At 43.0% G+C, this 26,608-nt stretch overlaps 1 protein-coding gene across 4 annotated transcripts in view; it reads left to right on the top strand.

Moving 5' to 3' along the window:
• Positions 1-1,718: 1,718 nt before the first annotated feature.
• The window catches only part of OTUD1 (OTU deubiquitinase 1), a 90,155-nt gene continuing 65,265 nt past the window's right edge, over positions 1,719-26,608 (top strand). The window contains exons 1-4 of one of the 4 annotated variants that reach the window (XM_077896803.1): positions 1,719-3,414; positions 4,680-4,727; positions 6,585-6,702; positions 8,960-9,152. In XM_077896803.1, the coding sequence (XP_077752929.1) occupies positions 1,853-3,340 (1,488 nt within the window). In that variant the 5' untranslated portion in view covers positions 1,719-1,852 and the 3' untranslated portion in view covers positions 3,341-3,414; positions 4,680-4,727; positions 6,585-6,702; positions 8,960-9,152. Of the gene's footprint in view, positions 3,415-4,679; positions 4,728-6,584; positions 6,703-8,959; positions 9,153-14,818; positions 14,903-26,608 lie in introns of those variants that run through there. The other 3 variants (XM_077896801.1, XM_077896805.1, XM_077896802.1) reach the window with 3 other exon arrangements.

Genomic DNA, 26,608 nt, shown 5'->3' with positions numbered 1-26,608 from the left:
CCGGAGTTGATTTACAGAACAGGTTGGAACGACCTCAGCAAAAGCCTCAATGCTGGGATCCTCCTGCCAGTCACCTACGCCTGACCCCTGCAGAGGAAAATTCAAAGCCCTGGCGAGCGTCAGGAGACCGGGATCCCAATTCCGGGGGGAAAAACCTTGGGAACTCATTCTCCGTTAATTAGTTCATTCTGTAAATATTAGCTCTAGCTCCATAGCCAGGTACAGTGCTAGGGGAGGTCACCACAACAGCCAACAGGACCAAGTATTTTCATTCAAGGAATTTACACTTCAAAGGAAGGTTTGGGGGGGGAGTGGGTGGAAGCATGCGCCACAGTCCACAGCTTTTTCCCCATTTCCTTTTTTTTTTTTTTAAGATTTTACTTATTTATTTATTCATGAGAGACACAGACAGAGAAGCAGAGACCTAGGCAGAGAGAGAAGTCTGATGCGGGGAGGGGGGGGCGCTTGATCCCAGGGCCCCTGGGATCACGACCTGAGTCCAACGCAGATGCTCAATCACTGACCCACCCAGGCGTCCCTATTTCCCCATTTCTTAAAAAAGGTGAGAGAGCTTCCACGTTCAGTTTGAACGCTTAGGGCCTGTTACTTGCAGGTGATGGAAGCTCAGAACACAGCACACCTGCCCGCTAGTATAACCAACACTCGGTTGATCAAATCGAACACTTTGGCTTCCCTTTACAGAGAGGATACGACTAGCACCGGTGAGCACAACTCTTTCCAATATTCTGCTCGGCCTCGGCAGGCATCACGACTGACCTACGGTGGGCGGTGGGCGGCTGCACCTGATCTTCCAAAGGCTGTTGGAAGGGCTTCCCATCGCCCAAGTCGTGTGTTTGCCCGTTGACAGGGGCGAGGGGTGCAGAAAAGTTGCTTTCGGTTGGGCAAGGCAGCAATCGCGGGTGGACGCGGGGCGTCACGGTGTTTTAACACTGTGACCCAAAGAACTGAAATCAAAAGGACGGCAGCGGTGCCCTGGCCCTGCAGGGGGTTACAAGGCTACGCTCCGTCCCGGAAGCTGCCTTCGAACCGCACGGGGTCTAGGCGGCGCAGCTTCGCCACGCAGCGCCCACCCCGCCACGATCCGCCGCGGCAGCCGCCGCAGGAGCAGGAGCGCGGCGCGGCGCCAGGACCCGCCGCTGAGGAGCAGGGAGCGTCCGGCGGCCCCTCCCGCCCCGCCCCCTGCGCCGCGGGCCCCGCCCCCTGCGCCGCGGGCCCCGCCCCCTGCGCCGCGGGCCCCGCCCCCTGCGCCGCGGGCCCCGCCCCCTGCGCCGCGGGCCCCGCCCGTGACGTCCGCCGAACGGGCCGGGGGGCGGGGCGCGGGCCGGGGGGCGGGGCGAGCCCGCGCGGCTGAATGGGGCGCCGCAACGAGCCGCACATTCCAACGGGCCCACGTGACGCGGCCGCGCGGCCTGAGGTAAACAACCGCGGCCCCGCCTCCCGGCCCCTCCGCGCGCCCTGCACTGCTCCTCGCCGGCGGGACGCGCTCCAGCGGGGCGGGCGGCTTTCCCCGAAAGTCCCCAGCGGCCGCCGCGGCCGGAGCAGCGGCAGCGGGCGCGGCGCCCCGGGTGTGCGGGAAGAGCGCGCCGGCCCGGGTCGAGCGCGCGTCCCCTCCCCGCCCCCACCGCGCGTTGTGGCGCAGCAGGAATTTGGCGGGGACCCGGGCGCTATTTGCGGCTCCTGACGCGCCGGCGGCCGGCGGCCCTTGGGTCATTTCTATTCTAGGGGCGCCGGGTCAGCGCGCCCGGCCGGCCCCCTCCGCCGGGCCCGGAGGGTGTGTCCCCCTCAGCCCGGCTCGCCGCGCCTATAAGGGGCCCGAGCGGCGGGCAGGGACATGCAGCTCTACAGCAGCGTCTGCACCCACTACCCAGCCGGGGCACCGGGTCCCACGGCCGCAGCCTCCGCCGCCCCCGCCGCCGCCGCCGCCGCCGCCGCCGCCGCCCCCTTCAAGGTCTCCCTCCAGCCTCCCGGAGCCGCCAGCGGCGAGCCGGAGCCCGAGACCGGTGAGTGCCAGCCTGCCGCGGCCGCCGAGCCCCGAGAAGCCGCCGCCGCCGCCGCCGCCGCCCCCGCCGCCAAGATGCCCGCCTTCTCCTCCTGCTTCGAGGTGGTGCCCGGGGCCGCCGCCCCCGCCTCGGCCGCCGCCGGCCCGCCCGCCGGGTCGTGCAAGCCGCCGTTGCCGCCGCACTACACGTCCACGGCGCAGATCACCGTGCGGGCCCTGGGCGCCGACCGGCTGCTGCTGCACGGGCCCGAGCCCGGCGCCCCGGCGCCCGCCGCCCCGCGCGGCCGCTGCCTCCTGCTGGCCCCGGCGCCCGGCGCCCCGCTCCCGCCGCGCCGCGGCTCCTCGGCCTGGCTGCTGGAGGAGCTGCTGAGGCCCGACTGCCCCGAGCCCGCGGGCCTCGACGCGGCCCGGGAGGGTCCCGACAGAAACTTCCGACTGAGCGAGCACCGCCAGGCCCTGGCCGCCGCCAAGCACCGAGGCCCCGCGCCGCCCCCGGGAAGCCCGGAGCCCGGCCCCGGCCCCGGCCCCGGCCCGTGGGGCGACGAGCACCCGGCGGACAGGAGCCTCCGGGGCTGGGAGAGGGCGGGCGAGCGCAGCGACCCTGCCGGCGCGGACGAGGCGCGGCGGCCCGACCCGGAGGCCCAGGCGGCCCCGGCGGCCCCGGCGCGGAGCTGCGAGGCGGCCCCGGGCGGCGCGGCGGAGGCGGTGGTGGTCTCCAGGTCGGATCCCAGGGACGAGAAGCTGGCCCTGTACCTGGCGGAGGTGGAGAGGCAGGACAAGTACCTGCGGCAGAGGAGTAAGTACCGGTTCCACATCATTCCCGACGGCAACTGCCTCTACCGAGCGGTCAGCAAGACGGTGTACGGAGACCAGAGCCTGCACCGGGAGCTGAGGGAACAGACGGTGCATTACATCGCCGACCACCTCGACCACTTTAGCCCCCTGATTGAGGGCGACGTGGGGGAGTTCATCATCGCTGCTGCTCAGGACGGGGCGTGGGCCGGGTACCCGGAACTGCTGGCCATGGGGCAGATGCTGAATGTGAACATACATCTAACGACTGGAGGGAGGTTGGAGAGCCCCACGGTGTCCACCATGATTCACTACTTGGGCCCAGAGGATTCCCTACGGCCTAGCATTTGGCTCAGTTGGCTCAGTAATGGACATTATGATGCCGTGTTTGATCACTCCTATCCTAACCCCGAGTATGACAATTGGTGCAGACAGACTCAAGTGCAACGGAAACGCGACGAAGAACTTGCCAAGTCCATGGCCATATCCCTATCCAAAATGTATATCGAACAAAATGCATGCTCTTGAAGTGTCTGAAAACCTACACCCTGGGAGAATTGCATACATAGTTTGTGTTGGGAGAATTACGAACTCTAATCAGGGTAATAGCACTTTTAAACTTCCTAGTAGATTTACTGTAGGTGTAATGCCTTAATCATTTTTTTGAATGTTTTTCTCCTCAGAGCTGAAGGTTGCTGGGCACCGAAATAATGTTTCATGATGGCTTGGGGTGATCCTACTGCTTATTTATAATTTGCTGTATAAAGTTGGCGCTACTTATAATTTGCAGGCTAGTTTCTCACGGTGTAAATTTGTTCATTCCTGGTAATCTGTTTTCTATAAAAATGTATTTTTGCACAACGTTTTTAAGAATGGGTGTACCTTCATCTATGACGTGTTCCGTTTTGACAGACAGCTTTCCGGCATCAATCCAGAGAAAGTGCTTTATATGAAGTTTATTACTTTGAACAGAGTTTGTGATTCAGTAGTTACTTTATGTTGTTCGATTTGAATTTTATGATTCTTAGATCATTATTTCAAGTGGATATTAATGCATTTGTGTTACCAGATGATTGACCCATTCCATTTTAATGAAAAACAGATTGGTTGTTTTGGAAATCATTATTTTTCTAGAAATGGTCAGCCTTTAAAAGAGAAATATTTAAGGGAGGGAGGAGTTTTCTGTAAGGGGGAATAGTACCAGGTCTTCTTACTTGAATGGAAGTCTGATATTTGCAGATGGCAGAGTGATGACTATTCTGTACTTTGGTTGGTGTTTAGAGTAGATTGGTGCTCTGAATTGTTCTTATTTATATTTGTCATTTTGTTATAAGAGCATTTTAACTTTGTGACAAGATAAGCCTCCTGCTTTATATAGCTTCTTGGATTCAACTAAGAGATTTTAAAAAACTACTAGCATTAAATGCCTTGAATCAACTTTGGCAGTTGTTTTATAGCAGGAGAATAGTGTCTTAATATTTTATTCCTTTTAAATTCTCTCAAAAGGCAAAATAGGATTGCCCTGTATTATGTACAAATAAAAATGTCTGTAAACAGATCTTGTATGGTTTGCTGGGTCAAACAATGTTCTCAACCTAAAATCTATCTCATTTCCACTTTAACTACTTCTAGTCATATTTATTAAGTGCTGCAGTTTGTACTTTTTTATTTTGTAACATTTTGTGATTTTTTTGTACAATACCGTATTTGTACAATAGAGCGATTCTCAGCCAATGGAATGAATGAATAAAATGCGTACTTTTACTTTTACAATGTCTTTTTGGCTAAGATGCTTTTTCAATTAAAAGGTGACACTTGTAGGAGCCTCTCTTACATACACACTCTTTTTTTTTTTTCTTGTGTAAAGATGTCCCAGAATTATGAGGGAGATTTCTTAAGTTCTCACATGAACAAGGTAGGATAATCATTATAATTTCAAAGGATAAGTCTTAATGAAATATGATCTACAGATGGAGTAACTCAGGACATTGCTTTTACCATTTCTAATTAAAATCCCTGTTTAAAACTATAGAGGTACCTGTTGGCTAATAAACAGGGAAGTACAAGAATTGTGTTAACCAGCACAGTGTCTAAGTATCATAGTTTTGTGTTTCACTTACTCTCAGCACAGATTTAAATGTTTCAGAGAGTAATCAAAACAGTGTCCTAATTCTTGTCCAGTCTGGGCATCTTGAGACCATGGGAATCTATTAATTTTAAGATGTGTTACTGTATTTAGTAGACAGGTACACCTGTATGCATATCTGGGTATCTTGTTTATTACAGAACAAAAACAGCTAGTTTGGATATTTTACTTTACAGCTGATAGGTCATATGTTTATATTTCATGGTTAAAGACGCATTGGAGCTTGAGCTCATTGCTTAACCACATTTTTGGAAGAATGCCATTGGTTATCAGGACAACTTCCCTTAAATGCTAACTAATGAATTTCTTTTCAATGTTAACTAATCATGCATCTCTGGTTTTTTGGGTAAGAAGACGTTTGCTTCACTGATTAAGTTGGGAAAGAAGTTTTTTTTTTTTTTAATTACCTGTCTAAACATACTTCTTTCCCATTTCTCCCCTTAATTTAGACATGTAAAAATTTGGGCATACTTAAAACTTACACAAATGAGTAGACTAATTAGATATGATATCCTAAAAAGCCATCTGTAAGCGCATTACTGTTTTAAAGAAACAAATTTTTCTGGGTTCTGTTTCATTTTCGAATTAGAATCCCAAGTCCTTGATATTTACATCCTCAAGGGTGATGGGTTTAAAAGAATTTAATGGATCCTCAGGTCCTGTTGCATTGGCAGCATGTTTTCTTAGTTGTCTTGCCTGAAATGTTTATGCCTTTCACATTCTCTTTCTATGGCTTGGTTTTCTGAAGAAGTGTAGTGTTGGTCACTCCCTCAGGCTCAATATTTATTCTCTACTGCCGTACCAGTTTTATGTATTAGCAGTAGCAGACCTGGATCACTGAAAACGCGTAGTCGAAGAGGTGGAAATGTGGTTGACTCAAATAGATTTTATTAAAATCTATTCCTTCAGAAACTCTTTATAGCAGCTAAGAGGTTCCAGACTATGAAGGAAACTCTTGGTGGCTTTGAGCTAAAGTTTCTTTAGAGTTTACCCCCTTCTCCATAGAATACGATGGAGGCGGATAAAGCCCCTAGGTCAATCCAACTGTGGTTTCTGGTATATTAATGTGAAAATCATACTATCAACTTGAAAATTTTACTAAAGTGGTATATGAATAAAAACCGATACAATTCACTATTAGTGTGATTTTTAAAATTACTGTTTGATTTTTAAAAAATTAAATGGCATAGTACTTCAACATTTTGGCAAAAGCCTAATTCCCTGAACCTTTTGTTCATTTTTCCACTTGTATTTCTGTAAGATAAGAAAATGTACTCATTTTCATTTATTTAATTGGACTAAGCAGTAAACCTGTTGATAAGTGTCACCAGGACATGTACATGTGATTCTTTAATTACGTTTTCCTAAACTTGTAGTCCATATGCTTTATATGCTAAAATTCTCATAGGCACAAAGCCTTTCTTCAGATACCACATTCTATAGAGAGGAGGTATCTGCCTTAGGATTTCTTTAACATCAGAGTTGGTTAGCCTCAGCTTGGGTAAATAATCATTATGCTGCGGTGTTTTCTTGATAACTTTTGTATTAAAAAAAAAAAGGATCTTGAGCTAATTCTCACTACTTTATTAAAATTTATTTTATGTATTTTCCCTCTTTCCCTAAAAGGTGAGAAAGTTGAACTCTAAAATTTTACCGTGGTATTCAGTGTGCTCATATGGAGGAAAAGCGTTACTGATTAAAAATAGGTTTTAAGCCTTTGGACATCTGATAATTTAATATGCAGGTAAACATACTGGATCAATATAAGTATGTATTTCAAATGTGTTACATGTTCACACTTAGCAGTTATTTGTCACACGAAATCTTAAGTCCAGACCTTATTACCATTTCTGACATTCCTGGAGTGTCTATAACCATCTCAAAGAGGCATCAAGAGGGGATCCCTGGGTGGTGCAGCGGTTTAGCGCCTGCCTTTGGCCCGGGGCGCGATCCTGGAGACCCGGGATTGAATCCCACGTCGGGCTCCCTGCATGAGCCTGCTTCTCCCTCTGCCTATGTCTCTGCCTCTCTCTGTGACTATCCTAAATAAATAAAATTAAAAAAAAAAAAATTAAAAAAAAAAAAGAGGCATCGAGAAACTAGATGACATTTAATTCAGTTTTATTCCCTAAATGTACTAAATGGAATAGACATGGACTATATACTATGTTCTCTGTGGAGTCCCTTGGTTCCAACCTAGTAACTAGCAGAGTAAACGCTCAGTAAACATTTGTTGAGTGAAAGAATTAATTGAAGGAAACTATGAGCTTTGGGAAATATTTATTTGGTAGATGTGAAATTAAATAAAAATGGAGTCTACAGTAACTGAGAATTACCACTAACAAAGTGATTCTGAGCATTTTAAAGAGAGGTCGTGTCATAAAAAGTGAAGTACTGAAGTCCGTAAGTGGAAAAAATAGATTGTGAAACCCAAAAAGTAGAATTTGATGCTATCTTTGTGTCATCTTCCAAACATCTTGAGCGCTAAATTAAGAAAAATTATTTAAAAACAGAACCTCCATCAACCTGAAATGATTGTGAAAGTGTTCTCTTATCTGAGAGGGACTTGCTCTGACTTGCTTTAGGGGTTACACCTATCCCAAGTCCAGTCTACAGCAATTCCTAGTTCTGCTGTGTTTTCTTTCTATAGCCTGGTCGGGAAGGAAATGCTGGACAGATTTCAAGCATGCTTTAGGATTGTTGTGTTCAGCAGCACGGGCTGCAGGCTTATGCCATTGGTCAATGCGGGCTGGACAAGTAGCACACATCAGATCAAAACAGATCTATGTGGGGTGGGGGTGGGGGGAGAAGCAGTGTATTTCCTCCTACTGTAAATTAGGTCAGTGACAATTATTCTGTGGGTAGAGGTCAGAGAGAGAGAGAGAGAGAGAGAGTGAGTGAGTTCACTGTCATCAGATAAAATCCTATCTAGCCTGGTTTTCACAAACGAATTTTCTAATGGAACGGTCTATTTATGTGTAAAATTTAAAACAAAACTGCTTTTGATAAAATTCTTTAAGGAGCAATCGGTGGTGCACTTATTTGCCTTTGGTAAGATAACTGAATAGTTTTTAATCTTCCCTTAATGACTGAGGGCTTTCATGATGGCATGGGTATATGGCCCCGAAGCCTTGGCAGATTGCTGAGGTGTGACAGTCCCTTTGTACTTTAAAGGACCTCAGGGTGCTAGGACTTTTATCTTTGTGTTGAATATTTTCCTATCCCCTCCCTCCTGCTCATCATTATTTTCTACGTTGAATTAAAGGACACCAACAAGCATGCTTGTCAAAATTGACTCCAAGATCATAGGAAATGGGTTTCTAATTTGAGAATAGGATGCTCTGCTATGGGTAATGTACTTACACTTTAGTTTTTGGTCAACCAGAGAGCTTTTTTTTTGCTTTCATCTCTGTCTTCTTTTTTGCATTCTGTGGTGGTATCCTGGAAATGCCAAATTTGTCTGATTAAGGGACCTCTGCACATATGCAGTGCCATATGAAAACAAAAGACCCCTGGGGGTTAACCTTCTCAGTCCTCAAAATTGCAGTTGATTTGTCATTGCCTGGTTAATACTTTGCCTCCTCTCTTCCATATGTAATCCTTTTTAGTGGGTACCTGCCGGTTGTCTCTCTTTGATTTTCGTGTTTAGTTTTCTGGTTCACTAAAGATGTGCTAATTATGAAGTAATTCAAATATCAGTTCTTCACTGAAGACTGCAAGTTACAGTACGCAGAGATAGGTCTAGTACAAATACGACTACTGTCTTTTGAACTCCTTTAATGAATGTATATTATGTCTACACTGGGCAAATGTAGACTACGCGGTTGTATTCCGTAGCTTATCAAGGTACAAAAGAGTGGTGTGCAAAGTAGGTGATTGTGAAGGAAATTTATCCCAATGGGTCGCATAACACCTGTGCAGCCAATTTGTAAAATAAACTCAAATAAAGCTTTCAGTTCTAATGACAAACAGGAGACATTCACACCTTTTGTTTCTTACAGTGAAATTTGACCTGTACGGTGATGTAATAGGAATGAAGAAGTAGAAGAACACCACGAGGAAATCCTTAGCTGTCACTCCACTGTCCTTGTCATCTTGCTGAAAATTGCCAGGCCTAGGGGGAGTTCACAGATTTTTACTTAAAATCTGAACAGCGCTCCTATCTCAATAAACAGTAGATGCCTGAAACGGAAACCTCAGTGGCTGCTTATTCTACAGAATTCCAGGGCGGGGGATCCCTGGGTGGCGCAGCAGTTTGGCGCCTGCCTTTGGCCCAGGGCGCGATCCTGGAGACCCGGGATCGAATCCCACATCGGGCTCCCAGTGCATGGGGCCTGCTTCTCCCTCTGCCTGTGTCTCTGCCTCTCTCTCTCTCTCTGTGACTATCATAAATTAAAAAAAAAAAAAAAAAAAGAATTCCAGGGCGGAATTAGAAGGGAGATTTAAGATGGATGTTAAACTTCTCAATATACAGTCGTTTTCTCTGACGGATTTTCCATTACCTTCCCACATTATTGATAGTGGCTGCTGGCAGCAGGCAGTACTGCTCAGAATGGTGGCAATATGCAGAGAGATGGCCAGACTGGTGTAGAATGCACCAGAAATCTACAGGAATAGACGGTGTGATTTTAATAGTTAAGCTAAGCTTGTAACAGAAGTTTTTCTCTCTTTCACTTAACTGTTCCAAAGGGAGCAGTCCAGGCTGGCAGGGCAGCCACGCTCTGTAGAAGACACATGTCCTGGGACACTGCCCCTGTGCGAGTGTAAGCTGGGCCACCACCAGGTCTGCGTCGTCACTCGCAGAGCACACAGCGGAGGGGGCACACTTCGCCTCTGCTCTCGTCTGTCGGCCCGAATTTTGTCAGATGGCCTTATCTAACTGGGGAATATCAACCAGACTGTTCCCAAGAAAAGGGTAAATGGATCTTGGCAGGAAAATAGCAATCTTTTCCAAATCTTTATTTGTCAGGAAATGGTTTAGGGTGAAAATATCTCTGAGAGGAAAATGATAATATGGAAGTATCTGGGCATCAAGGGAATAAAATATGCCTGCGCCTGTTTCACATTACGGAGGTACAGAAGTGGGATTCACAGTGGCCACCATTTAGCGTTTCTTATCAGCTCCTCAAAAAAGTGTTTGCCACAGGTTACACGCATACATGCACAAAGCCTTCCACGTTTTGAGAAGGCTGCTTTTCTTCTATTTCCTTTCCATTCTTAATTGTTTCTTAGTATACAGAAATATCTCGAAAATCTGGCCTTCAACACAAGCACTGTTTTTCTTCAGAAAGGACAATATAAAACTTCTTCCTCTTACGTTTTTATAGATCTTGCTTCTTTCAGATATTCCTGGTTTTACTTCTCTCCCTTTCTCTGTGTTCCAATTTTTTTTATTTACATTGTCCTGCTTGGTTTTCTTTTAGAAGAGCTGTATGTACTTAAAATAAGGCGGTCTTTTTTTTTTTTTTTATGATAGACATAGAGAGAGAGAGAGAGAGAGAGGCAGAGACACAGGCAGAGGGAGAAGCAGGATCCATGCCGGGAGCCTGATGTGGGATTCGATCCCGGGTCTCCAGGATCACACCCTGGGCCAAAGGCAGGTGCTAAACCGCTGAGCCACCCAGGGATCCCAAAATAAGCTGGTCTTTAGTAAGTTTTACTAATATACTGATTTTGCTAATTTACTCAGTTTTTAAAAGAAGATGTCTACACCTCACCTCATCCCATAAAAAAGGGGGAAAACCCCATACCACTAGCAGGTACTTGGTGGTCTAGAGACTTCATATAAGAGTATTTAAAGATGAGCCTTGGGATCCCTGGGTGGCGCAGCGGTTTTGGCGCCTGCCTTTGGCCCAGGGCGCGATCCTGGAGACCCGGGATCGAATCCCACGTCGGGCTCCCGGTGTCTCTGCCTCTCTCTCTCTCTCTGTGACTATCATAAATAAATAAAAATTTAAAAAAAATAAATAAAAAATATGAGACTTGCCTTCTGTATAACTCCTATAACTCTTATTCACCTTCTTAAGATTAATAAGAACCCTCAAAAATGGGTCAGAGCGGCCAACTGTAAGCATAACCCACTCTGAGAGATGGTCACTAAAACTCTTGTTGAGAAGGGGACCCTCCCAGTTGAGTCTAGGCAGCTGCATAACAAGCAGAGCCTTCGTGGGGGTTACTAAAAAGTAGTTGATGTAGGGGCACCTGGGTAGCTCACTCAGTTAAGTGTGCAGCTCTTGATTTCAGCTCAGGTCATGATCTCAGGGTTGTGAGATCGAGCCCTGCATGGGGCTCCATGCTGGGTGTGGAGTCTGCTTAAGATTCTCTCTCTCCCTCTGCCCCTCCTCCCTCTCTAAAAAAAATTTGATGTAAAGAAAGCCATAACTGACACAAATATCCATAGCCAAATTATTTATCCTGCCGCAGAAATATATTATCACAAGAGAAGGGTAGTGGTCTGTATGATGCCTAAGGAAAGAGAGCCCAGGAACAATACATTAGTCAATATGCCTGTATTTATCTAGTTAAGAAGGTGTTCTGGGCAAGCCTCACTAATATGCCAAATAGATAAGAAAAATAAAGGAAAATGTTTCCTGGAAATATGAGGTAAATATTCATTCAACAAATATTGACTGCCTCGAGAGTACGTACTGTGGTAAGTAGTAGGTAAACTCACGGGCTGTGTGTAATAGATCTTTAAAAACTGGAGGCTATCATAATCGTATGTTGCATGAATTATTTTGCTCATGGGAGGTCTTTGGAGTCAAACTAGCTAGGGTTCAATTTGAAGGTGAACCACTTTACTGTAAGCATGACTTTGGGTGGGTTAGTTAACCTCTTTAGCTCTGCGTCATTTGTGTAATGGAAACAGTTATATATTTATTTCAGAAGGTTGAGTAAGGATTACATTAGAAATGATGTGTAATGTACATATCTCAAGCAAAGAGCTAGCACTCATTAAATGTTAGCTACTTCTGGAATTATTACCTTTAGAATCACAGGACAGGTTCATTATGTGCATTGAACCTGGCTTACAGCTTTGCTTTCAGTTTTGATCCTGATTTTCTATTTTAGGCTTACTCTGATTGAAATGATTTTTTTGTATTGATTGCTGACTGGTGATGTGCTTCATTATTATTTATTAACAGGGTTTTGCTTCTTCTTTATTCATGCAAATATGTTCTTTTAATATTTTTGCATTGGCATATTTAGTATCAAAATTCTATTTCAAAACTTGAAAAGTGCTTTTGAAAACAGTGATTATTGTATAGCTCCACATATGTGGTATTTGTATTTTCCATTGGTCAATACTTGTTGATGTTGATAGCTTCCATTTGCCTAAAAGTATCAAAACTATGTTTGAAATGTATGCATTTTTTTTGGACTAGAGAATATTAAGTGAAATTTTGATCATCTTGGTACATGTGCTTAAGAACAGTGGGATTCTTTCTTTTGATACAACATTCTGCTTTTACTTGCCTCATCTTTAGTATAATGTCTCACCTAATAAATTTAATCTTATATTGGGGGGCAAGACTGTGAATTGTTTAGATTTGCAAACCTCATTTCATCCTCACCACCTTTTGTACAGGAGGAAAAAATATAATCTTTGTTCTAAAAAAGATGAAATCAAAAGAGAGAAGTTGTTTTTCATAGATAGTGACAATGTTGGGACTAGGACCCAGGGCTCTTTACCTTAAACCAGAAAATTTTAAGTGACAGCATATGTGTTTTCCCCAATGGACTGGTAGTGGCTACCAAGAGCCCTCTGTTGAGAAAAAGCCATGCTCAGGCTTGGTAGGGGAGAGTCCACAGTTCATGAGAGCAGAAGGAAGTGGCAACCCACATGATAGGTATTTGCTCTTTGCATGTTAGATCATGTTGTCTACATGACCTTTTTTGTGGGTACTTTGCAGAGTTGAGGACAGCCTCATTTATAATCATTCTCGATGAAAAAATAGCTGCGTTTAATTTTGTAACTCTCAGAAAAAAGAAATATTCATGCTTCAAATTTCACTGTTTAAGCAAACAAATTCTCGGTATTAAGAAAACATAATTTTCAGGACGATGCAAAGCCACATAGATGAGGATCATTAGTTTCACCAGGAGATGGATGTGTAACTATCTATCTATCTATCTATCTATCTATCTATCTATCTATCTATCTATCTTTATTACAATACATATACCTACATATAAAAATACACACATAGAAATATTGTAATAAATATATATATGCATATGTATGTGTATATATATACCTTTATTGTATTTGTGTGTGTGTGTGTGTGTGTGTGTGTGTGCATGCAGAATAGAGCTCAGAGAGATGTAGTAGGGCTGGAGTGGGGCATGGGGATTATAGATTTAGAGATCTTCCAGGTAGGGCACCTGAGTGGGCCAGTGGTTGAACATCTGCCTTTGGCTCAGTGTGTGATTCTGGGGTCCTGAGATCGAGTCCCACATCGGGACTACAGGAAGCCTGCTTCTCCCTCTGCTTGTGTCTATGCCTCCTCTCTGTGTCTCTCATGAATAAAAGTGTAAAATCTTAAAAAACAAACAAACAAAGAAAACAAATTCCCAGGGTGGTTTTGATGCTCAGCTCCCAAGGTTTGGGGACCCTTGAACTACAGGCAGATCTTAGGAGTCTCACTCCATGACTGAGCAAGTGCTCTGTGAAGTTTAGGAAGATGAAGTGAGATGAGAGGAAGAATAAGGAGTGTGATGAAAATTCATAAAATCATGAATGTTATAAACAGGATGAATATGGATGTGCTCACCAAATCTTGAAATACCAAGATGAGGTAAATTGATTCAATTTGATTCTTGCGTGTGTAAATATGTCCATATTTGTCCACAATATGTAAGCAGAGGAAACATGAAATTCAGAGTGTTGTAAAACCTGTTGGGGCAAGAGCCCATTGGCAGGCTCTACTTGCTAGCCTGGCTTTGAGAGCTGCCCTTTCCCACAACTCATGACACTGTAGATGGTCAGGTTCATTCTGGGATGGTCAGGTTTCTTCTTCTTCTTCTTCTTCTTCTTCTTCTTCTTCTTCTTCTTCTTCTTCTTCTTCTTCTTTTTAAGGTTTTATTGATTTATTTATGAGAGACACACAGAGAGCAGCAGAGACACAAGCAGAGGGAGAAACAGGCTCCCTGCAGGGAGTCCGATGCAGGACTCAAGCCCAGGACCCCGGGATCATGCCCTGAGTGGAGGGCAGACCCTCAACCACTGAGCCACCCAGGCTTCCCTCATTCTGATATGAGTCCAGATTCTTTGGATTGCAGATGCCAGAAACTTGATTCAAACTGGCTCCAGAAAAACAAACAAAGGGAGGGGGCCCTATTGACCTATGTTGCTGAGCAGGATCCTGGCATAGCTCACAGAGCTGAAGACATGGCTGCAAGACCAGGTCCTTGGGGCTTGGAATGAGGTCTTCCATGTTCATGTTTGTCTCTTCTCTGGCTTTCATCTCACAAACCTCTACTTTTATTTAAATGCCAGCCTCATTCTTCCTGGTGCATGAGGCATATCCAGTGACTGCAAGTGGTCCCCAGATAGCACCTCCAGTGAAAGGAAGCCCATTTCCTTGTCTTCATATCAGTGGGTCCCAGACTGCAGTGGTTTCAGAAACACCTCCAGAGTTTCTGTTTTTGTCTGTCTGGAGGTGAGGACTGAGCGTTTGAATTTCCAACATATTTCCAGGTGATGCTGATGCTGCTGGTCCCAGGACCTCAGGGAAGAACTTTTCCTTTCTTCTGGGCTTTGTGCATGCTGTTTGCTGGGCATTGCTTGGTCCCTGTTGTTTCCACAACTATAATAGTTAAATTCAGTGCTTGACCTGCTTTTCTCATTTACTCCTCAGGATGATGCCATGCAGTAGGTAATACGTTGTTACCTATAAGTGAGGAAGAGGAGAGGTGGGTCCCTGGCAACCATTTGGCCTTACGTAAGTTTTTCAAAGTATAGAGGGAATATCAGATTTTTTTAAATGGCATTTTCAACATATTTTCCACCTTTTCCTCTCAAAATACTTCCTGAAAAATGATGGGGGGAAAATCATAATCCCACAAGGACAAAGAACCTGGGAAAGGAGATGATGATGATGATAAAACAAAATGTAGACATTGGAAAGAGGGGCGGTAAATAATTTAGCAGATTGGAGAGCCAAAAGCCTTACCAGACTCAGGGGGGAAAGTCCAGAAGCAGCCCTGCTCTGCAGAATCCCAGAGAGCAAAGGCTGGAGGTACTCATTACCTCTGCTGGTGACAGCCCAGGTGGGGCTAAAACCAGAGGATGTGGAGACACAGTGTGGTCCTGGCCTGCCCTCAGATCTGAGAGTCGTGGCTGTCAAGGCATACGCCTCTCCCCACCTGCCACCTCACCTGCCACACCCAACCTGAGGCAGATTTCTTTCTGGGAGAATAGGCTAGACCAGAGAAGAGACCTTCAGAGACTCTCCGTTGGGATCCTCAGGAAAATGGGCGTGCCAGGTCATTTAGAGGGAAGCCACCACTGGAAGCCACCCTGCACACACATTCTAAGCAAACTTTCTCCTGGAAATGTCAGTGCCACTGACTACCAGGCATTTAATATCGTCTCTAAAATAAAAACAAGATGCCAATACTCGAAAAAGAAATAGCAAGAAGGACAGAGAAAGGAAACAGGATGCAGTGAATAAAAGCAAATCTAAAAGGAGAAAAAAAGTGAATAAATTGCTAATTGATATCTTCTGAGAAATAAGACAAGATCTTGGATCTGGAGAACAGAGAGCTGCTATTTTTAAAAAGAACTCTTGTAAATTAAAAATAGCATAGCTGAAGTTAAATATTCAGTAGAAGTTTGGAAGATAAAGTGGAGGAAATCTCTCAGAGTGGAATAAGGAGACATGGAATGAAAAATAGAGACCAAATAAGAAAATGAAGAGACTAATCTGTGAAGTCCAATATTTGACTAATAGGTATTCCAGAGATAGAATGAAGACAATGGTGGAAAAGAAAGATTACACAAGTGAACTCTTAGAATTCAAGAATAGCAGTTGCTTGACTGTAAGGTCCACAGGATGTCCACAGTTCATCACGGACAGCCATATAGGTGGTGTCTATGGATTAAGATGGGAATAGTCTCCCCAGAGTGGTGCAGTGCACAATATGTACAACTGTGTGTGGCCGCCGAATGAGTGCAACCCCCACCGTGTCATTTTGAATAGATATTTCACAAAGTATTAGGGATTTTAAAAATAGCCTTAATGCCTTCAGAGATGAAAAATAAGTCATATCCAGAACCTTCAGAACAAGAATGGTATCAGACTTCTCAATAGAAACATTGTAGGGGCAGCCCAAGTGGCTCAGCAGTTTAGCACCACCTTTCAGTCCAGGGCCTGATCCTGGAGACCCGAGATCGAGTCCCATGTCAGGCTCCCTGCATGGAGCCTGCTTCTCCCTCTGCCTCTCTCTCTTTCTCTCTCTCTCTCTCTGTCTGTCTGTCTCTCATGAATAAATAAATAAAATCTTAAAAAAAGAAACATTGTAACCAGGAGACCATGGAACAATGCTTGTAAATTCTGAGGGAAAATTATTTCCAAGCTACAATTCTATACCCAACCATATCAATATTCTTAATCGTGTAAGAACAGCAGAATCTATATTGTTAGTTTAAACAGATACATTTATTGGCTTTACATTGTTTGTAAATGGGAGAGAATGCAGGCTTACATGCCATGCTGCCAGGATCCACACCTAATGACTACTGTGGGGGCTGCGACTGAGAAAAATATCACCACCATCACACCTGGTCCAGATACCACAGCTGGCAGCAATGATGAGTAAGCTCTGCTATTAAGTCATTCCTCCCCTACAGAGTACATGCCTCATGTCTCTGTTTTCACAATTTGCCAAAAAAGAAAAAAAAAAAGGAAAAAGAAAAGAGAAAAAAAAAAGTAAACAGCCACTCTCTCGTCTCTCGTGTTGCTTACTTTTTTTTTTTTTTGCTTACTTCTGAACTGACATTACACAGGTATGTGTTATTGTTAGAGTGTAGGTTAATAGCTCCTTCTCCAACCCCAGCAGCCAAAGAGCACATTCTAGGTTTTACCTTGGAAAAGTGAGACTCAAGATGTGAGAAATTTACCAAGGGAAAGGTGACCAAAAGATCTTTAGTAGCACTGAAAATAGACAATATTTACTATAGCAGCCAAACTATGAAGAATGAGGGTAGAATAAACATATTTTACGTATTTTCAGACACTGAAGTCTTGAAAAATGTACCACCCCCTTGGCCTTTCTCAGAAACCTCCTGACATGAGTCCTACCTACATGAGGGTGTAAACCAAGGAAAATTAAGACATGGGATCTAGGAGACAGGCATCCATCTCAGATGAGATAGAAGGAAGCCCCATAATGGCGGTTGAAGGAACCTCCAAGTTGACGTCTGGACAGTAGGTTTGTAGAGAAGCTAGAGCCAGAGGGCTTGGGGCTTTGGGAGGGAAGGCTGCCTTGAGGACTGTGTGAATGTCTTGGGGGACTCACACTGCTGTTGAATAGTTTGAGGATAGGTCTGTGATAAGAACATAGAAAACAAAGCAAATACAAGAAGACAATGATTACTTTTAAGGAGAACAAAAGAGTTGTACCAGAAAAGGAAATAATAACCCAAATATAAAATGTTTATGCTTAGCTGTGAAACATAATTGCATAATCATAAAATGTACACCTTGGATAAAAATGAAATCTATGATTGGGAAGGTACAGGGAAGAGTATATATGTGTGTGTGTGGGGGGGGGGAGGGGGCGGGAGAGTTAAAATCTTACCTTCCATAATAGAAAATCAAAATATACTACCTAAAAGTAAAAACCAAGAAGTTTAAAAATATTTGTACTAAATATAACCACATTATATATTTATATGAGCATAAATTACATTTATATTAATAATGCACATAATAATGTAAGCACATTATTTTTAAATACAGAGACATATGCCAGAATACAGATTAAAGGACAGAAATCAACTATCTCTGGGGAGGAGGGAGGTTGTGTCAGGGGACTTTTTTTTTTTTTTTCATTTTAAACTGTGTTGAACTATTTGACTTTCAAAAGTGTAAATATATAGAACTTAATCAAAATAATGATTCCAAGAGCAAATTCAACATATTACAGATTCTTACAAGCTCTGCATTCCAGATTTGTTCAGCATTGTTCTTAATGCTGTATCATGACGATAAAGACCTGAGTTCTTATACTAGCATGTAATACTGGAAATGGCATAAATGAGAGATCTGTGTATAAAGGGAGGGGAAGCAATGAATAAAGTTATGTGCAGTCTATACTTAAATGAAGCTGGAGTCAGATCTCATCTACACAGATCAAAACATATGCTCAGGGCATAGAGTTACTGAAATTTCTAGGAGAAATAGCAAAGAAAAGAAACCAACATGTCAAGCAGGCTGTAGATTCCACGCTGGAGTAATTAAGTGCCCACAGTAGGAGTCACTGGTTAGTCATGAGGCACCTCAGAGTGGTGGTTGGAAAATTCATACCCTCTCATGCAAATCTTGTACTCGAGCCAGAAGCTTCCAGTGACCCCTCGGAGATGCAAACCAAGATGACATCTTCCACCTAAGGAACTAATAGTCTAGTGGGGGCATAAGATAGGAAAAGAAATTTTAGGGGCACCTGGATGGCTCTGTTGGTTAAACATCTGACTCTTGATTTCAGCACAGGTCATGATCTCTGGTCCTGGGATAGAACCCTTCATCACGCTCCATGCTCAGCAGGGAGTTTGGTTGGGATTCTCACTCTCCGTCTGCCCCTGGCCCTGTTTGCACTCTCTCTCTCTCTCTAAAATAAAAAATAAAGAAATTTTAAGAACACAAATAGAAATTTTTTTTATTGAATAAGCTGACTCTCGGGGTTCAGAAAAGTGGAAGGGCAGCAAGGTTTGAGTTGTCGAAAGAGGTTCACAGAGGAGGCTGGACTCAGAGCGGACTTTGAAGGGAGAAAGAGTTCAACTGGTAAGGGAGAGAGCAGAGAGAGTCTCTGGGACCACACACCCCTAAACACACAGATGTTGCAATGACTGTGGTGCATTCAGAGCAGTAGAAAAGCAGTCCTATGTCACCCTGAGGAGTTCCTGTGGAGCCCTGGAGAAATGCGGGGTTGTGGGGGCAGTGGGGCTACACTACAGAAGATAATGACAGTCTAAAAGAAGAGGTTAAATTTGATGCGTTAAAGATGGTCAGCTTTAAAACAAAGAAGTGATTTTTCTTGATGTATCTTGGCTTAATAGAAGTTTGGTTTTTTCCTTGTTATAGAATTAAACATGCTAATTATAGAAAATACACTTATCTTAGATACTTTTTGGTAGAGTCTCGTGGGATCATTCTGTTAGATTTGGAAAAGTTTGAGGTTTGAAATGAGATCTCAGTTAAGGTCATGACATTACCCCTGGTAGTCTGTGGCCTTAGGGAGAGTTTCTTATTCTACCTGAATTTTGGTTGGTTTCCTCATCTTTTAAATTGGGCAAATGTGGGGACACCTGGGTGGCTCAGTGATTGAGCGTCTGCCTTCAGCTCAGGTCATGATCCTAGGGTCGTGGGATCAAGTCCCACATTGGGCTCCCCTCAAGGAGCCTATTTGTCCCTCTGCCTATGTCTCGGCCTCTCTCTGTGTCTCTCATGAATAAATAAAATCTTTAAAAAAATTGGGCAAATGTGGCAGACATCTTTCAATTTTCTAAGTTCTCACCCCCGTTCTCTGGAAATTGTCCTGTCCCCGCACTTGCAGGGATCAATTCTTGGGAAGCCTTACATTACTATGCTCTGGGTTATACGTCTGACTGAAGCTGCGCTAATTGGTTTCTTTCTTTTGGAAATTTGTCATAGTTGTGGGCCTGGGATGGTAACATCTGAATTTAGGAGGCCCTGGATGTAATCTCTCCCACAGAGTCCTGGGGAAGCAGGAAAGGTAGCTGGTTTGCAGAAAGAGAAAAGAGTGAAGTAAATATGCTGAGACATCTGGGTGATAGAGTGAGAATCCCCAGATTTTCATTTCCAGCATTGACCTCTTTCTAAGGCTCGCTGCCTTCCCACATCCTCCTAATAAATAAACCTTTTTCTCTTATGCTAATTCAAGTTGGTTTTCATTTACTTAAAATGAAGAGTCTTAACTCACACAAGATAAAAGGATCTCTCTGTACAGCTTATGCACTTCCCCATGTTGCTTGGCCTTACCTCCAAATTTTGACATTGGTCCTTGCTTGACAGAAATGCCAGTCATCATCTCATCTCCTTGTACCATTGGCTGCCTCTGCTGCCCTGTGGTGCTGCTTCAGCATGGCACCTGTCATACTTATTATGGGGGGACTGTCATGGTTTCAGTGATGTTAGATTGGGGCCCCAGAAGTCACAGCTCCTCCTGCCACTCTGGACTCCAAGGAAACACTGGAACATGGATCATAGGATCTTGTTTCCCCAGCAGCTGCCCAAAGGGCCAGATAACCCAATCTCTACTGTGGAAGAGTCCATCAGTTGGCTTTGCTATGCACCCCAAAGTGTGATGTCTTTAAACAACAAATCCTTTTTTTCTCACAATTCTGAGGGTGGCTGTGCCGTTCTGGGCTACACTAGCTCCTCTGGCTGGATAGTATAGAATGGAACTATAGGCAGCTGGTTGGTCTGCGGGGCCTCACCCACATGTCTGGCAGTTGGCTCAGTGTTAGATGGGACAATTGTACGTGGCTTCCGTCTGTGGCAGCAGGATTAGCCTGGGGTCATGTACACGCTGGCCGAGGTTCCTAGCAGCAAGAGAGGGCATGCCCCAAGGCACAGGCGCTTTTCAAGTCTCTGTTCGGTATCATATTTGCTAACGTCCCCGTTGGCCAAAGAAAGTCATATGGCCAACACTAGATTCAGGGGGTGGAGAAATAGACCTGTCTTCTTGGTAGCAGTTGCTACAAAGTCACATTACAAAGGGTTATGTATACAGGAATGGTAGGAATTAGTGTGGCCATTTTTGCAAACTCTACCATAGAGTTTTATTTTTTAATTTTCATTTTTAGTTATTTTTAGATTTTATTTATTTATCTATGAGAGACACAAAGAGAGAGGCAAAGACAGACATCGGCAGAAGGAGAAGCAGGCTCCCTACAGAGAGCCTGATGCAGGACTCAATCCCAGGACCCTGGGATCATGACTTGAGCCAAAGGCAGATGCTCAACCACTGAACTACCTAGGAGCCCCTACCACAGAATTTTAATGCTTACTGGGGTGAACTTGGATGATTAGAAGATAGAAAGATCCAGTCACTTTGTCTTCTTTCTCCCCATTGGACTATTTTGAGGTGCACTGTTTCCACATCCTCTACCTGGGGGTATCCTGTGTGACTGCATAACTGTCTTGATAACTTTCCTTCCTTCCCTATTACTCGGTCCCCACTCTTGCTGCCCTGGGATGGTAGCCACCAACAAAGCATGCATACAGACTTTGCCTCAGGTTTATTGTATATGTACTCTGAGCTAGGACACTATTACAACTTCTCGAGGGGATTAAAGAGAATATGTCTCTGGGTTATATTCCATTAATTAGTATTACTAACAAAAGTATTTCATAATAATAAAATCTTAATGGACTTTAAAAGTATTAGCATATCTTGCTTTACTGCACTTCCCTTATTGTGCCTTATAAATATTGTGTTTTTTACAACTTGAAGGTTTGTGGCAGCCCTGCATTGAGCAAGTCTGTTGGGGCCATTTTTCTGACAGCATTTGCTCACTTCACGTCTCTTTGTCATGTTTTGGTAATGCTTGCACTATTTCAAATCTTTTCATTATTATTATATTGGTTATGGTGATCTGTGATTAGTGATATTTGATGTTACCATTGTAATTGTTTTGGGGTGCTGTAAACGACACTCATTTAAGACGTTCAACTTAACTGATAAATACTGTGGGTGTTCTGTTTCACCGTCTGGCCATCCCCCCATATCTCCCCCTCCACTTGGGCCTTTCTACTCCCTGAGACAAACAATATTGAAATTAGGCCAGGGAATAACCCTACAATGGCTTCTAAGTGTTCAGGTGAAAAGGAAGGGTCTCATGTCTCTCATTTTAAATCAAAAGCTAGACATTATTAAGCTTGGTGAGGAAGGCATGTCAAAAACTGAGACAGGCCAAAAGCTAGGCCTCTTGAGCCAGTCAACTAGCCAAGTTGTGAATACAAAGAAAAAGCTCTTGGAAGAAATTAAAAATGCTACTTTAGGGCAGCCCAGGTAGCTCAGTGGTTTAGCGCTGCTTTCAGTCCAGGGCATGATCCTGGAGATCCGGGATTGGGTCCTGCATCGGGTTCCCTGCATGGAGCCTGCTTCTCCCTTTGCCTGTGTCTCTGCCTCTCTCTCTCTCTGTGTGTCTCTCATGAATAAATAAACAAAATCTTTTAAAAAATAAAATAAAATAAATAAAATAAAGTAAAATAAAATAAAATAAAATAAAAATGCTACTTTAGTGAACATATGAATGATAAGAAAGGGAAACAGCCTTATTGGTGATACGAAGAAAGTGTGAGTGGTCTGGACAGATCAAACAGCCACCACACTCCCCTCAGCCAAAGCCTGATCCAAAGCAAGGTCCTAACTCTCTTCAGTTCTATGAAGGCTGAGAGAGGTGGGGACGTTGCAGAAGAGAAGTCTGATGCTAGCAGAGGCTGGTTCATGAGGTTTAAGGAAAGAAGGCATCTCCATAACACAAAAATGCAAGGTGAAGCAGCAAATTCTGATGTAGAAGCTGCAGTGAATTATCCAGAAGATCTAGCTAAGATAATTAATGAAAGTGGCTATGCTAAATAACAGATTTTAATATAGATGAAACAGCCTTCTATTGGAAGAAGATGCCACCTAGGACATTCATAGCTCAAGAGGAAAAGTCAGTGACTGGCTTCAAAGCTTTGAAGGACAGGCTGACTCTCTTATCAGGGGCTAATGTAGCTGGCTTTGAGTGGAAACCACTGCTCACTTACCATTCTGAAAATCCTAAGTCCTTTAATAATTATGCTAAATCTACTTTGCCTGTGGTCTATAAATGGAACTACAAAGCCTGGATGACAGCACATCTGTTTACAACATGGTTTACTGAATATTTTAAGCTCAGTGTTGAGAGCTGCTGCTCAAGAAAAAAAAAGATTCCTTTGGAAATTATACTGTTCATTGGCAATGTACCTGATCATCCAGAAACTCTGATGGAGATATATGGTGAGATTAACGTTTTCATGCCTGCTAACAAAACATTCATTTTGCAGCCCATGGATCAAGGAGTCATTTTGACCTTTAAGTCGTATTATATGAGAAATACATTTCATAAGGATATATATGCCTGACATAGATACTGATTTCTCTGATGGATCTGGGCAAAATAAATTGAAAACCTTCTGGAAAGGATTCATCGTGTTACATACCAGTAAGGACATTCATGATTCATGGGAAGAGGTCAAAATACCAACATTAAGAGTTTGGAAGAAGTTGCTTCCAACCCTCGTGGATGACTTTAAGAGGTGTAAGACTCGAGTGGAGAAAGTAACTATAGACAGGTGGAACAGCAAGAGAACTAAAATTAGAAGTGAAACCTGAAGATGTGAGTGGCTGCAATCTCATGATCAAACTTGAGTGGATGAAGAGTTGCTTCTTACGGATGAGCACAGAAAGTGATTTCTTGAGATATGATCTACTCCTGGTGAAGATGCTGTAAAGATTGTTGACATGACAACAAAAGATTTAGAATATTACACACACTTAGTTGATAAAGAAGCAGCAGGATTTGAAAGGACTGACTCCAATTTTGAAAGTTCTACTGTGAGTCAAAGGGGATCAAACAGCACTGCATGCTACAGAGAAATCATTTGTGAAAGGTAGAGTCTGTTGATGCAGCAAACTTCATTGTCGTCTTATTTTCAGAAAATGCCACAGCCACCCCCGCCTTCAGCAACCACCACCCTGATCAGCCATCAACATTAAGGCAAGACCCTCCACCAACAAAAAAGAGTATGACTTGCTCAAAGCTCCGATAATGGTTGGCATTTTTTTTTTTTTTTAGTAATAAAGCATTTTTAAATTAAGGTACGTGCATTGTTTTTTTAGACATAATACTATAATACACTTAATAGACTACAGTATGATGTAAATATAACTTTTACATGCACTGGAAAGCCATTCTTTTGACTCATTTTATTATATTTGCTTTATTGCAATGGTCTAGAACATATGGCTGAGGTGTATGCCTTGGAAACTATAGAGGCCACATTCTCAAAACACACTGCAGTAAAACTAGACATTAATAAGTTTAAAGAAAACATTCTAACCTGATGGATAAAACAAAACCAAAAACAAAAATAAAAACAAAACCCACAAATGTTCCTAAGTAGCATTTGGTCAATGATACAAACAACAGACTATTTACAAAGTAAGTGAACAGGGAAAACTAATGTTTAAAAATCTCCGTGTACACCCAAAACTGTTTTCTTGGTTAAATTCCTTAGTGATCTTGATAAACAACAACAACAACAAAAAGATAATAAAAAGACCAAAAGTGATTTTTTCTACCTAAGAGATTAGAAAAAAGAACATAAAACCAGACCCAAGGAAAGAGGTTATCAAAATACCAGAGGTGTGCTGGTGTCTGCCCTTCCTGGCTGCTCCAACAATTTTCAGGAATTTAGTGAAATGGTTGTTAAAAGGCCATTATTAAAGAATCACATTAAATAAACTTTAATAAATTGTGTTAAAAACAAAAGTGATAAATGCTCAAGTCATCACTTCTTAAATAATTTAGTTCGTTTCACTAGTATATATGCTCTGGAGTTTATCCATGTCAATTGTATCTGTATAATGGTAATACCATTCATCTATTTGCAACTCTGCATTTGTCAATGTCACACTGGCAGGTGGAAATCGGCCATGGTGGGAGTATTTACACTATGGTATTTGGCCAGGCTACAAATTAGAGCCGTTGTCTCCTCCTCTCCTCCTCCTTCTTTTCTTTTCTTTTCTTTTCTTTTCTTTTCTTTTCTTTTCTTTTCTTTTCTTTTCTTTTCTTTTCTTTTTTTCTTTTCTTTTCTTTTTTTCTTTTCTTTCTTTTTTCTTTTCTTTCTCTTCTTTTCTTCTTTTCTTTTCTTTTCTTTTTTCTTTTCTTTTTTTCTTTTCTTTCTCTTCTTTTCTTCTTTTCTTTTTTCTTTTTACATATTCACAAGAGACACACACACAGAGAGGCAGAAACATAGGCAGAGGGAGAAGTAGGCTCCTTGCTGGGAGCCTGATACAGAACTTAATCCCAGGACCCCAGGATCATGACCCGAGCCGAAGGCAGATGCTCAACCACTAGGTGCCCCTCCTTCTTTTCTACAGAGCTGTTGTTAATGAGCATACCACTGGCCATCAGTAGATAATCATTTTTAAGGAATATGAATTTTCCAGGTTGAGATTAGAATAAAAATAAAGCATGAAGATGATTTATAAAGTTCAAACATTTCATTGTGGTGGAATGATCCAAATCTCAGGGATACATTTCTTTTGTTGTGATGCTTGCAGTGAAATCCATTCTAATTAATGCAAGATGGACCTTAACATTCAAGAGTGAGCCAGATCTCACAATGTTTCTCTGGATTAGTAATAAGTAAGGACTGGATGGTACAGAAGTTTTCTGGCCAAGTTGCTGGATGCTTCTAGGTTATCTAGAATCTTGGAATGGGGGGAAATGTACTTGGGACATATAGGGATTTTTGTCAAATGAAATATACTTTATACATTTTTTTATAAAACATGAGAAAAACTTAAGTGGTTGGTGAGTATTAAGTGAAAAAAATAATGAATAGCAACAGTGACTAAAACCCCCTTTTCACAGTGGGGGTTATTTTCTTTGGCTCTGAAATAATTCTTAGTAAAAAAGTCTTTGTAGCAATTTGTGTTAAAGACATTTTAAACCATACCCTTGGTTTTAAAAATACATTAATGCTAATTCAAAATACAGAATTATGTTTTTTTTTAAGATTTTATTTATTTATTCATGAGAGGCACACACAGAGAGAGAGAGAGAGAGAGGCAGAGACACAGGCAGAGGGAGAAGCAGGCTCCATGCCGGGAGCCTGATGTTGGACTCGATCCCGGGTCTCCAGGATCACGCCCTGGGCCAAAGGCAGGTGCTAAACCACTGAGGCACCCAGGCTGCCCCAGAATTATGTTAAATATGTTGGTTTGAGGAAAAAGAGTGAGCCAGCACGCAGCTCCTTAGGTACCCATAGTTTATTCCTCCTTTTTTTTTTCAAATTTACTAAATTGATTTTAGGATGAAAAGTTTCTCTTAATTCACTCTGTATACCTGATTAAGTTTTTTTTTTTTTTAAACATTTAAACATAATGCAGAATGTATTTTGGAGGAAGAGAAATTGCAGTATTATGCAAGTTTGCTGACAGTTTTCTCCTTTGTGACCAAGCTGTGCTATGACTTTGTGAGGTAAAGGAAATATGTTGGAGCAATCTACTCCTATAGCAGAGTATCATATTTGAGCAGTCTATGCCTCAATTTTTAAGAATGCTTAATTTGTGCCCAAGGTCCTTATGGCCTATAGAATATATTCCATCTTTTTATTTCTTTTTTTTTAAACATCTTGTTTTGTTTT

The sequence above is a fragment of the Canis aureus genome, chromosome 5, assembly GCF_053574225.1.
Source record: "Canis aureus isolate CA01 chromosome 5, VMU_Caureus_v.1.0, whole genome shotgun sequence".
NCBI classification, from domain to species: Eukaryota; Metazoa; Chordata; class Mammalia; order Carnivora; family Canidae; genus Canis; species Canis aureus.
The sequence above is the reverse complement of the archived record's forward strand: the minus strand, read 5'-3'. Positions and strand labels throughout refer to the sequence as shown.